The following is a 12,500-nucleotide window of genomic DNA, read 5'->3' on the forward strand; positions in this document are numbered from 1 at the left end:
AAGTCTGTCAGTAAGCAATTGTTTTAGTTTCTTGGTAGCCATTTATAGGGAACTCAAGGCAAAGTAAAATTTACGGTTGGTTTGTTTTATTATCATCTAAACTGCAAGCCAAACTCCATTTAAAAAAAACAGACAAATTAAAGCGAGTGTCTTAATCTGCCACGCCATAGGACATTTTACATATCAGTAGGGTCTACTGCTGAAATAACCTTTTTCTGTCATTGTTTCTATCCCGAATCCCATAAAAGATTGTATTTATTCATAAAAAATATGTACTCACTACATCACAGTCGAGTATAATTCGTAGTTTAGAAACGCATAAAATATTTAGATTTATGTATGGAGTTTGGTTGTGATTTTGTTTTACCTAAGTCTGGCAGTAAACCATTGTTTTCGTTCCTTTGTTTCCTTTGAACTCAAGACTAAGTAATATTTACATTTTATCTTTTTGTCAAGAACTGCAAGCCAAACTCCATTTATAAAACAGACACATTAAAGTGATTGTCTTTATCTGCCATGCCATACGACCTTTTCCAAATCAGAAAGGTCTGCTGCTGAAACCTTGTGTTGTCTACTCATTCGGTCATCTTTTCTATCCCGAAAACGATTATAGATTTTATTTATTCAAAAAAATATTAACTCACGACATGACAGTCCATTATGATCCCTAGGTTAGCTACGCAGTAAATGTACTGATTTGTGGGTGGAGTTTGGTTATGACATTCTCTTTGTTTTTCCTTTTTAAAAGTTTGTCAGTGGGTCAACACATTACATCCCAAAAAAACACTAGTGGCATTGAGTTTGAAGAAGTTTTCATTTCTCAGATTAAAGGGTCTACAGAGGAGGAAACTCCCCAACCGTCAGTCCTCCATGGCGGACGTCAAGAACTTTCTGTATGCCTGGCTTGGGAAAAAGAAGCTGACTCCCAGCTATGACATCCGAGCTGCAGGGAACAAAAACAGGCAGAAGTTTTTGTGTGAGGTGAGTTTATCTGTCTGCAATGAATAGCGCCGACACGCGCTTCACACCGCGAGTGGGTACGCGCCACACACGGCGGAAAAGTTGAGAGAAAGAGACCGTGCCGTGGCGTCCGTGCTGTGGCGTCCGTGCTGTGGCGTCCGTGCTGTGGCGTCCGTGTGTGCGTGCGTCCTTGAGAACTGTAACTGGTATAACTTATGTTGTCAGTTAATTGGAGCGTTGACCAGCATGAAATCACCATATGTCAGACTGACCTGCTGGTCGCCGGTCATGGCCGAGCACGTGAAAACCGGCCAATTCTGGTCACCGGCCGCTCTATCGGTGCATCTCTATTAATTACGCTTTTTCAACGTATTTGTTCGACTTTTTCCGATGATTTTGTCACTTTTATTTCAATATTTTTGTCTCATTTCCCAGCGTTTTTGAAGCTTTTTTTCCCCAATTTGTTGTCATGTTTTCACACATTAAATGAAAGTAGTGAAGTTATCATTTATTTAACATATTGAAACTTTTAAAAAATGGGTCAAATTTGACCCGAGGACAACAGGAGGGTTAAAAAACTAAACAGTTACCCCTTTAAGGTTTTTGAAGTTCTAAACATGTACATTTTCTAACCCTAAACTCTCCTCCGTCCAGGTCCGTGTAGACAGCTACAACTACATCGGGATGGGGAACTCCACCAACAAGAAGGACGCTCAGACAAACGCCGCCAGAGACTTCGTCAGCTACCTGGTCCGAGTCGGGGAAATGAGCGCCGCAGAAGTCCCGGCTGTTGGGGTCAGCACGTATTTACATCCTCTAAACATGAACATCGGTTTAAATAGAGCTGCAACTAGGAGTATCTTTGGGTTTTGGATCATCAACTTTGGACTTTAAGAAACTGGGATGGACGTTTACGGTCTTTAAACCTAGGAGATTTGAAAGAGTTTGACTGATTTATAACATAGAAAATGATGATGAAAGACGAGTCGCAGACATCTCAGTTACGAGTCTGACGCTGCATTTTAAAAAGCTTTGTTGGTAAACAAGTTTATTGATTTAAACGTTGAAAGGCTGAAGTCTTGTGTCTCTAGGTGAGCGCTCCGGGCGGCGACCAACCTGACGGAGGAAACGGAGGAGGAAACGGTGGCTTTGGATGCCTCCCTTCCAGCGGTCCTCTGCCGCCTCACCTTTTAGTCAAAACTGAACCAGGTATGACTATCTCTCTCACACGTCACTGTCCGTAAAGTAGAGCTGTAATCAAGACCCGAGCCTGACAAGTACATTTTGATTGACAGCTTTTTAAAAGCCCAAACCCATTTACAGCCCGATATTATTCAAATGTACACACACACACATATACACAGCTCTTTGGCCTTTTGTCAAGATGTAGTTGCCAGAGGCCAGCCTCCGTTTCACTTCCTCAGCATCCATTTTCACGCTAATCGAAACGCACCACCTGACCGCTCATTTACCGCACAGCCCGGAGCCCGAGGCCCGGCAGAGATCTTCAGCTCTACCGTGAAGTTGTTCTCCAGTTTGACCCTGTAAAGCTTCATTCATACTCTTGCCGTTAAGGGGTTACGCTCTAGATTATTGACATTTCTTTAAACCAATCACAATCATCTTGGGCGGCGCTAAGCTCCGGACGGAGCCACGGTGCCTCTGCTAAATAACTTTGTCAATCCTGCAATATGTGCCACACATACAGACATTTAGTTAGACATTTGGATGTTTAACTTGGGAACAAAATGCTTGCTGCACACGTAACGTCGGACATATTCTCGCGTTGCCAGACCTTCCTCCACAGAGCTGCAGAGGAGGGTCTGTCTAGTCCACACAGCATTCCTGGATGGGAGGACAACGTGCTCTGGTTTATTGGCATCTCTTTCAACCAATCACAATCATATTGGGCGGGGCTAAGCTCCGGACGGAGCCACGGTGCCTCTGCTAAATAGTCTCAGGAAGGAACTTGTTTTGGTGGAACATGTGGACGTTCAAAAGTAGTGTCAAAAAGTTTTAGTCAGAGGGACAGATAGTCTAGCTAGCTGTCTGGATTTACCCTGCAGAGATCTGAGGAGCAGTTAACCATAGTCCTCACAAATCCACCGGAGGTTAGAACGCCAACACAGAGACAGAGGAAGGGGACGGACATCCGGCCGCACTTGAGCAAACCCGAAAATTAAACATAGTCGTTTAAACCAAGGGGGTAAGGGAGCATCCGGAAAGCATAGCTCCTATGGGGAGATTCTGAGGCTAACAAGGCATCACCTCCCGTTAGCATCCCATTGACTGCCATTCATTTTGATGCTACCAAGAATTAAGTAAGAATTATAGAATAACTTTACATCTGAAGAGTTTAAAGACTCTATTTGTCCGTTGTTTATTTCTAAAGAAACACGACAATGTATAAAAGGCTCCATTACCTTGTAGCTCACGTTATGGCTCCGTAGCAGACGTTTTTATAAAAATAGGCTAACGATTGGGTCATAACCACGAGACTTACTGTCTCATAGTAGAGGAATTACCGTATAGTACAGGAGAAGCTCTCAGGCAGTTTGGACTTCCATTAGCTGTTTAAGTTTAATTACTAATGTTAACTATCATTTTAGTGATCAATAATTAGCCTGTGTCTATGTTATCTCCTTACATATACCTACGCTCTCCGTCTCTGCTAGATTGGGAATGATTGAGATTTCTCTTGGCACAGCTACCAGAAGACTTCCAACTTTCAGACAGGTTGCTCACGTCACATCTACGTCTTCAAGCTCAGTTGGAGGCTGCTCAGTAACGCTCAGCCATCACCGGGAAAGAGACTTCACTGGTCTCCGTCGAAGTCTAAGGAGTGGCTGTGTCCATTTCTTTAACTTAACTGTAAGATCTGAGAGAATGCCCCCAGAAACGCCCGCACCTAAACCATATAATGGCGTGAAAACCCTGATTACGTGCTTGTATTATGTTGTTGTTTTTAGAAGAGGGTGGCACCTGCGGCGGGCCGGTACCGGGAGTCACTGGACTCGGCTACTCCGGAGGAGGAGGAGGAGGAGGAGGAGGAAGAGGAGGGGGAGGAAACTCTGGCTGGGGAAGAGGAGGAGGAGGAGGAGGAGAAGAAGCTCAGTGGGAACGAGGAGCCAACCTGAAGGAGTACTACGCCCGGAGAGATGAACAGGAAGCCCAGGATGTAAGAGACTTCCTCACATCGACATTTTCGTTGCTGTTTCCATCTTTTTCTTAGATTTTCCAACATTTCCAGCACCAGGTCCTGAAGACATCTGACTGTAATCAGACTCTGTGGCTGTAGAGATATAAGTGTTCAACATGTTTTAAACCACTGAAATAAATCCTTTGTCATCGCTGCAGACTCTGGAGTCAGAGGAGGTGGACCTGAACGCTAATCTCCACGGCAACTGGACGCTGGAGAACGCCAAGGCGCGTCTGAACCAGTTCTTCCAGAAGGAGAAAACCAGCGCCGAGTATAAATACAGCCAAGTGGGACCGGATCACAACAGGTTTGGATCAGAACAACTGGAAGCACAAATCCTGCCTGATGGCTTACAGACAGGGAATCCTTGTGTGTGTGTGTGTGTGTGTGTGTGTGTCCGTGTGCGTGTGTGCGTATGTCTCCGTGCGTGCGTGTCTCCGTGCATGTGCCCGTTGTGTGTGTGTGTGTGTGTGTGTGTGTGTGTGTGTGTGCGTATGTCTCCGTGCGTGCGTGTCTCCGTGCATGTGCCCGTTGTGTGTGTGTGTGTGTGTGTGTGTCCGTGTGTGTCAGGATGTTCCTGTGTGTTTTTCTGCTTGACTGCTGTAAACCCAGAGACCTCCGGCGTGTGTCGGCTACACCAGAGAGATCTCACTGTTTGAATATTATTATTATTATTATTATTATTATATATATATATATAATCTAACAAAGCTGAGAAACAGACACCGGCTAAATCCTGGTTTTAAAACTGTGTTTTGGTTCAGGGCACCCGCAGGCTCTATAAAGTATTTAAAAAGTCCTCTAATTGAATATAGAAAAAAGCATCAAAAACAGCCGAGGAGACAAAAATGTTGGAGGAAAAGCGACAAACGGTTCTCAATCACAGTTCTGTTAGGCCGGCTACACACTGGCTGCGTGGCGTGAGCGTGGCGTTTCTGTAGCGTGGCGTGAGCGTGGCGTTTTCTGTCTTTCTACACCAGAAAGGTGTCTGAGGCGGTGCTGCTGCCTAGCCTTGTCTGGACACATGGATGTTTCTCATTAACATATATATATATATATATATATATATATATATATATATACTGATCTGATTACAGCAAAGACAACGTCGGCAGGATTGACGGCAACATAGGTTAGAGAATATTTCCTTCTGTATTGACAGGTGCATAATATATAATATAATATATAATTATTATTTATTTATTTATATATATATATATATATATATATATATATATATATATATATATATATATTATTATTTTAAATGACATTTACAGTATATCTGCATTTATGTCAAAACCTCGAGACTTTCAATCATCAACATGTCATTTATTAAATGTATTTGTGTCTAAATGACATATAAACATCTTTTCATATTCTATGTCGTCTGGAAACGCTTCCAACACACTTGCGTGTCGCGTGAAAAATAGGCGTTGGTCCTATTTCTAGCATGCACGCGTTTTTGTGCGTGTCACGCAGGCAGTGTGCACGCTCTAACCTGTTAACATGGGAGCCAAAATAAAAACAGACACGCCACGCAGCTGACACGCTCACGCCACGCAGCCGACACGCTCACGCCACGCCACTCAGCCGACACGCTCACGCCACTCAGCCGACACGCTCACGCCACGCAGCGGACACGCTCACGCCACTCAGCCGACACGCTCACGCCACTCAGCCGACACGCTCACGCCACGCAGCGGACACGCTCACGCCACTCAGCTGACACGCTCACGCCACGCAGCTGACATGCTCACACCAGTGCAGCAGCCACTGTGCAGGAGGCCTTAGCCAACATTTAGCTGGTGTTGTTAGGTATTTAAATCTTGAGTGAGTTTCCTGTCTGGTCAGGGAACACGGCGGTGACGCCAGAACTCCCGACCACACTGAAGGAAGACACGGGACAGCGTTTAGGTTCGGACTAAAGCTGTCCCATGGGTGCAGCTCGGTGGAGGCTGGTTGTGAGTTCTGGTGTCGCTGTGTTTCCCCGCAGGGCAGACAAACTGAGCTGTTGATTGGTGTTTTTAAATCTCAAGTCTGGCAGAAAAACACACAGGCCTCCTCCTGACAGAGAGAGAGGAAACATGGCAGGTGAGTTCATGGCTTTGTTACCAGGCTTGTTGTCTGTTTGATTTTGAAAAGCGTGGAGGAAGTGAAGCGGCCATGTTTGTTTTTGTGTCTGCAGAAGCTTCATAGCGGAGATGCAGCTGTTTGTCAAACAGCTCGGCAGAAGTAAGACTCTCAGATACTCTTCATCGAAATATACTTTGGTTATGTTGTAATACACATATTGTCTCTGTGAAGTAGAGATTTTAAAATATTACCACTTTTTGTCTTAAAATATTAATTTGTCTGTCTGTCTGTCTCTGTATGTATGTGTGTGTGTGTGTGTGTCTTTGTGTGGGTGGGTGGGTGTGTGTGTCTGTCTGTGTGTCTGTGTGTGTGTGTGTGTCTCTTTGTGTGTGTGTCTGTCTGTCTGTGTGTGTGTGTGTGTGTGTGTGTGTGTGTGTCTGTCTTTGTGTCTGTCTGTCTGTGTGTGTGTGTGTGTGTGTGTGTGTGTGTGTGGGTCTGTCTCTGTGTGTATGTATGTGTGTGTGTGTGTGTGTGTGTCTGTCTGTGTGTGTCTGTCTGTCTGTGTGTGTGTGTGTGTGTGTGTGTGTGGGTCTGTCTGTGTGTGTGTGTGTGTCTGTCTGTGTGTCTCTGTCTGTCTGTCTGTGTGTGTGTGTCTTTGTCTCTCTCTGTGTGTGTGTGTGTGTGTGTGTGTGTGTGTGTGTGTCTGTCTGTGGGTCTGTCTCTGTGTGTCTGTATATGTGTGTGTGTGTGTGTGTGTGTCTTTGTCTCTCTCTCTCTGTGTGTTTGTGTGTGTGTGTGTGTCTGTCTGTCTGTGTGTGTGTGTGTGTGTGTGTGTGTGTGTGTCTTTGTCTCTCTCTCTCTCTCTGTGTGTGTGTGTGTGTGTGTGTGTGTGTGTGTGTGTGTGTGTGTGTGTCTGTGTGTTGTTAGGGATCACAGCTCGAGAGCACGGCTCCAACAAGAAGCTGGCGGCTCAGTCGTGTGCTCTGTCTCTGGTCCGGCAGCTGTACCACCTGGGCGTCCTGGAGGCGTACTCCGGGGTCACCAAGAAGAAGGAGGGAGAAACGGTGAGCCGCCAGCGGCCGGCGCTGTTTTAACCATGAAACCGTTTCCTGCTGGATGTTTGACATTGTGTATTTGTGTGTTTTTGTGTCCAGCTGGAGCCGTTTGACGTCAGTGTGTCTGCAGACCTGCAGCAGCAGCTGGCCGCTGTCGTCCAGGAACTCGGAGTCCACATCCCCCCACCGGTGAGTCGCCCGAGCCACCAAAACTCATCCGTGAGTAGATATCCAGTTTCGCCGTTCCGATGTAGGAGGGTAACGGCAGAAACACATCGCTCGCTGAAGCGCCGCGAAGCTCACCTTTTCTATTTTGCCGCGGATGTTATCCAGTCTGTCCGGCCACATCGGCTGCGATCAGGCCCAGGTAGGGATGTAACGGTTTAAAAAATGTAACCTCACGCTTAAGGCAGCTACACACCGGGCCGATAATTGGCCGTTGGACAGTCTGGCGAGGTTGGTGACTCGAGTCTGTTCGGTGTGTTCTGTGCCGTCGTCAGTCAGAGGAGCCGTCGGCCTTCAGTTTGGCCGAGCTGAGTTGCTGGGTCGGAGACAGGACAGTCGGGACTCACCTGGAAATGGCGAGCAGATGAGCCTCTCAAAATCTGATGAAAATCTTTTAAACTGACCTTTGTTGATCTGAAATGAAGACAGATTCAGCAACTGCACGGCCTATTTCTCTCTTCAAATGTTTTCAGAAACACGTTTCAATGAACTATTTTAGTCCAATATGAGATCGTATTCTGAATGAGTCGCCAGTAATGGCCGGTTGAAAAATCTAAAATCCGGACGCAGCCAGACCCACGTGACGCGTTCGTCCAATCAGCTGCCGGTTTTCAGTTTTGGGCGACAATCCAGATTAGCGCCGCCTGCTGCTATGGAGACGTATTACGTCTGGTCTCTTCGGTGTGTTCTGAGGAACTTTTTGGACCAACTCGGGGTGACTGATCAGTCACACTGGCTTTACTGCCGACGGTCGGCCGTCGGCCCGGTGTGTAGCTGCCTTTATAGTGACCAAAATGATCGCGGTATTTTTAAGTGTGTTCAATATGTTCAGAAAGCACTGATAGGCCTACACAAGCTGAACTAAAGTAAAAACTAAAAGTGTAGCAGTGTTTATTGTATTACAAAAATATAGGCAAAACCTTATCAAAAGTGCAACATCAAAGGAACAAGGGTTCAGCATGTAAACAGCAACAACATCAACTGTCCTTCGGCATTCTTACAATAACCAAAATATACCCATGCTTCAGACTTAGTCCTCTTAGAGGGCTGATAAATGTCCTGAGCGCTGTCATCTCCTCCCTCCGCCATGATTCCAGCTTCAAGAAACGCGTTGTAGGCTACGCAAGGCGCCCGCACGGCAACTTCAGGAGACTCAGATCTGGGAAAGATTAAACACACGGTTTCTACACTGTGGTAAGAATATTTTAAATGAAAATGGTGATTGTTATCGGTCAGTGTAACGCTTATCAGTTCAATTTTCTAAGCACAAACGGACATTTGGAAAAACAGAAAAATGGGTTCAAATATCCAATTTTTCTTTTTTTTCCACCTTGACAAATTAAAAAATTGGATCTTGAAACAGTTTTTCCAATTTTCTGTTTTTATTCAGAGGATCAGAAATTTAGAAAATTACAAAATTGCGTCTGAGCTCCAATTATTCATAATACTGCGATGTTATTCTCTCCCTCGTTCTGTCTAGCTACGCCCCCCCCCCCCCCACTCAAAACCATCAGTTGCACCTCTGACCCCTACACTCTATCAGTTCTTAGGTTTTTTTGGTCCATATGCAGTTAATGAGCTGCATATTCCACAAAGTAGAGGGAGAGAATATCATTACAGTATTGAATAATTGGAGCTCAGACGCAATTTTGTAATTTTCTCAATTTCTGATCCTATGAATAAAAACAGAAAATTGGAACAACAGTTTAAAGATCCAATTTTTTAATTTGTCAAGGTGGAAAAAATGAAAAATTGGATATTTTAACCCATTTTTCTGTTTTTCCAAATGTCCGTTTGTGCTTAGAAAATTTAACTGATGAGCGTTACACGGACCGTTATCGTCAACATTTTTATTGTGATTTACCGTTACAGCGCTAAACGTTACATCTATAGGTGCGGGCGGCTGCGTTCTGCGATTGTTTTGGCATCTCAAGTTTGTTTGCAAGATTTTTGTTGTTGTTGTGTATAGGCGTAATTTAAGGGGGGGTTACAACTGTTTTTGTAGCTTTTTTTTTTTAGGTTTTGTCGCCTTTTTTGGAAAAAAAAGAGACAATTTTTGTATTTTGAGTTTTTTTTCGACCATGTGGTTGGTATTTTTGATGTTTTTTGTCAATCCATGCAGACATGTCCCGGGACCTCCCTAGATAGTTGGAGATCTCAACCCCCCCCTCCAATGTTAAACCCAAACCCTAAATCATATAGGTCTTAAATTTCATTCATAATGGTCTTAAAAAGTCTTACACGTGACTTGGTAAAGGCTGCCGTTACCCTGATCTAAGTGGCGGTTGTAATGTTTCTCTCTTTGACTGTAATGTTGAGTGTATAACTGGGTTCATGTGGTCCCATCCAGCCTGCAGACCCCTCCTGCAAAGTGTCTCTGGTTCAGGGGAAGATGGCATCGTTTGAGCCGTCCCAGCGCCAGAGCGGAGCAGGGGTCGTCCCGTGGTCGCCTCCCCAAGTCAACTGGAACCCCTGGACCAGCAGCAACATCGACGAGGGACCGCTGGCCTTCGTGAGTCTTTGTCCTTCAACTTTAAATACAGGAGACTAGGAGGGCTGGGCAATATATCGATATTAGGGGTGTGACGATACATCATTCAGAATCAGAAAAGGTTTTATTGCCACAATAAGTACAAGTATGTGGAATTTGCCTCGGTGAAAGGTGCTTACATAAACAAACTAACTTATTAAAGGAACGCAGACTTATTGGGACTTTGTCTTATTCCCCGTATCCCCCAGAGTTAGATAAGTCCGTACATACCCTTCTCATCTCCGTGGGTGTCCTAACTCTGTCTGACCCACCCACCGCTAGCCTAGCTTAGCACAGATCCTGGATGTAACTGGCTCCATCTAGCTTAGCTTAGCACAGATCCTGGATGTAACTGGCTCCATCTAGCCTAGCTTAGCACAGATCCTGGATGTAACTGGCTCCATCTAGCCTAGCTTAGCACAGATCCTGGTGGTAACCGCCTCCACCTAGCCTAGCTTAGCCCAGATCCTGGAGGTAACTGGCTCCATCTAGCCTAGCTTAGCACAGATCCTGGAGGTAACTGGCTCCATCTAGCCTAGCTTAGCCCAGATCCTGGAGGTATTGTATGGACTATCTAACTCTGGGGGATACACTGAATAAGACAAAGTCCCAATAAGTCAGCGTGCTCCTTTAAGCATTCTGGATCGATGTATCGATTCAATGATCCACGTTCCAATGTTATGGATGAAAAGCCTCAGTTTCTGCCTTAAACACTGGTATCATTATCGGCGTGTACTGGCGTTTATGCACCAATCTGATACTTAATGTATCTCTGAAGAAAATCTGCTTTAAAGTAGTTTATATATGTTCTTTTTCCGTTATGACTCGCTGTCGAACTGAATCATAAAAGAAAGTTCTGTGGCGTTTGTGTTTGTTCATGTTTTAGAAAGGAAAACATGCTATCAGAACATCTCTGCTAATAAGTATTGAATTCCAGCGCTACACTGAGTGAGTGTGATGTCATAACCCTGAGACGTTTTTCTCTGTGTCCTCTGCAGTGCACGCCGGAGCAGATCAGTGGCGAGCTGCACGACGAGCTGATGCACCAGCTGGAACACGACGAAAACCTGCAGAAGGTCAGTCGGGTTTAAGGCTGCACAACATAGGGCTGCACAATTAATCAAATTTTAATCACAATCACGATTTTGGCTTCCCACGATCAAATTCACGTGATGGAGCGATATTTAAAATGCGTCATTCCGTTCATAGAACGCTCCGTAAACCACTCTCTGATCACGTGCCTCCACGAGCCAATCAGAGTGGTTCCATGAGCCAATCAGAGTGGTTCCCTGCACCACCCAGTTTAGTTTAGATGTAGACAGTCACAGAGGACAGAGTAACGTAACGGAGTAACAGATAGCAGTCGGTCAGAAGTCGTCATGAGGTTTACCAGTTTACCAGTAAACGCAACATTTAGTCCCGTCTGTGTAGTTTTTCAGACAACACCAGTGACCAGTGCTAGTTTGAGTCTGTTAGCTCGTAGCTTTAGCAGCAGACTGTTGTACGTCCCGCTACATGCTAACACTACACCGTTTAGCTGTCAATGTTTTAGCCGTGTTTAATCCAGTTACTGCTGTAGCTAACGGTAGGCTAACGTTAGCTGCTGTGTAACGTGTTATTAGTGTTAACTAGCTAACGGTAGGCTAACGTTAGCTGCTGTGTAACGTGTTATTAGTGTTAACTAGCTAACGGTAGGCTAATGTTAGCTGCTGTGTAACGTGTTACTAGTATTTACTAGCTAGCAGTAGGCTAATGTTAGCTGCTGTGTGACGTGTTACTAGTATTTACTAGCTAGCAGTAGGCTAATGTTAGCTGCTGTGTGACGTGTTACTAGTATTTACTAGCTAGCAGTAGGCTAACTGCTGTGTAACGTGTTATTGGTGTTAACTAGCGTGACATGCAGCGATGTTTCTGGTTCCTCTAACGTCTGTTTTGGAGCATCAGAGATATTGAAGTGGCACCGTAATCCGCGTTGCTATTTCGTACGGTAGATACCGGGCACCGGTGCCCTATTGGCACCGGTGCCCTATTGGCACCGGTGCCCTATTGGCACCGTTAACGTGAACAGAAAATTGCATTGCCTGTATCTTTTCACGGCAAACGCGCATGTTTGGAAAGCGGTCGCACAACAGCTGAAAACTCCTTCATAGTATCCTTCAACAGAGGAGGAATGTAGCTCCATCTGGATGTGGAAGCAGTTATAATTAGCCTATGTGACAATAACATTAGTTTTGGTTAAAATCAACAAATAATCGTGATCAATATATTGATCAAAATAATCGTGATTATCATTTTGGCCATAATCGTGCAGCCCTAGCACAACATATCGGTTTGTTAACGTCATCGCGTGTTGGTTGAGAAGGCCCAGGGGAAAGTAAATGCAACATCCCAGTCGCCCAATCTATCATCATCGTATCATAAATGACGTCCTTATCGGAGACTGTCTGTTGAATGA

General features: G+C 45.0%; 1 protein-coding gene across 3 annotated transcripts in view; it reads left to right on the forward strand.

Annotated features, from left to right (window-relative positions):
• The window catches only part of dhx9 (DEAH (Asp-Glu-Ala-His) box helicase 9), a 29,383-nt gene that overhangs the window by 690 nt on the left and 16,193 nt on the right, over window positions 1–12,500 (forward strand). Inside the window, exons 2-11 of one of the 3 annotated variants that reach the window (XM_031308551.2) lie at window positions 825–981; window positions 1,615–1,755; window positions 2,052–2,169; window positions 3,930–4,138; window positions 4,318–4,466; window positions 6,348–6,394; window positions 7,163–7,299; window positions 7,390–7,479; window positions 9,866–10,027; window positions 11,044–11,121. In XM_031308551.2, coding sequence (XP_031164411.2) covers window positions 871–981; window positions 1,615–1,755; window positions 2,052–2,169; window positions 3,930–4,138; window positions 4,318–4,466; window positions 6,348–6,394; window positions 7,163–7,299; window positions 7,390–7,479; window positions 9,866–10,027; window positions 11,044–11,121 — 1,242 coding nt within the window. In that variant the 5' untranslated portion in view covers window positions 825–870. Of the gene's footprint in view, window positions 1–821; window positions 982–1,614; window positions 1,756–2,051; window positions 2,170–3,929; window positions 4,139–4,317; window positions 4,467–6,155; window positions 6,254–6,347; window positions 6,395–7,162; window positions 7,300–7,389; window positions 7,480–9,865; window positions 10,028–11,043; window positions 11,122–12,500 lie in introns of those variants that run through there. The other 2 variants (XM_036005407.1, XM_036005408.1) reach the window with 2 other exon arrangements.

This window comes from Sander lucioperca, chromosome 9, assembly GCF_008315115.2.
Source record: "Sander lucioperca isolate FBNREF2018 chromosome 9, SLUC_FBN_1.2, whole genome shotgun sequence".
Lineage (NCBI taxonomy): Eukaryota > Metazoa > Chordata > Actinopteri > Perciformes > Percidae > Sander > Sander lucioperca.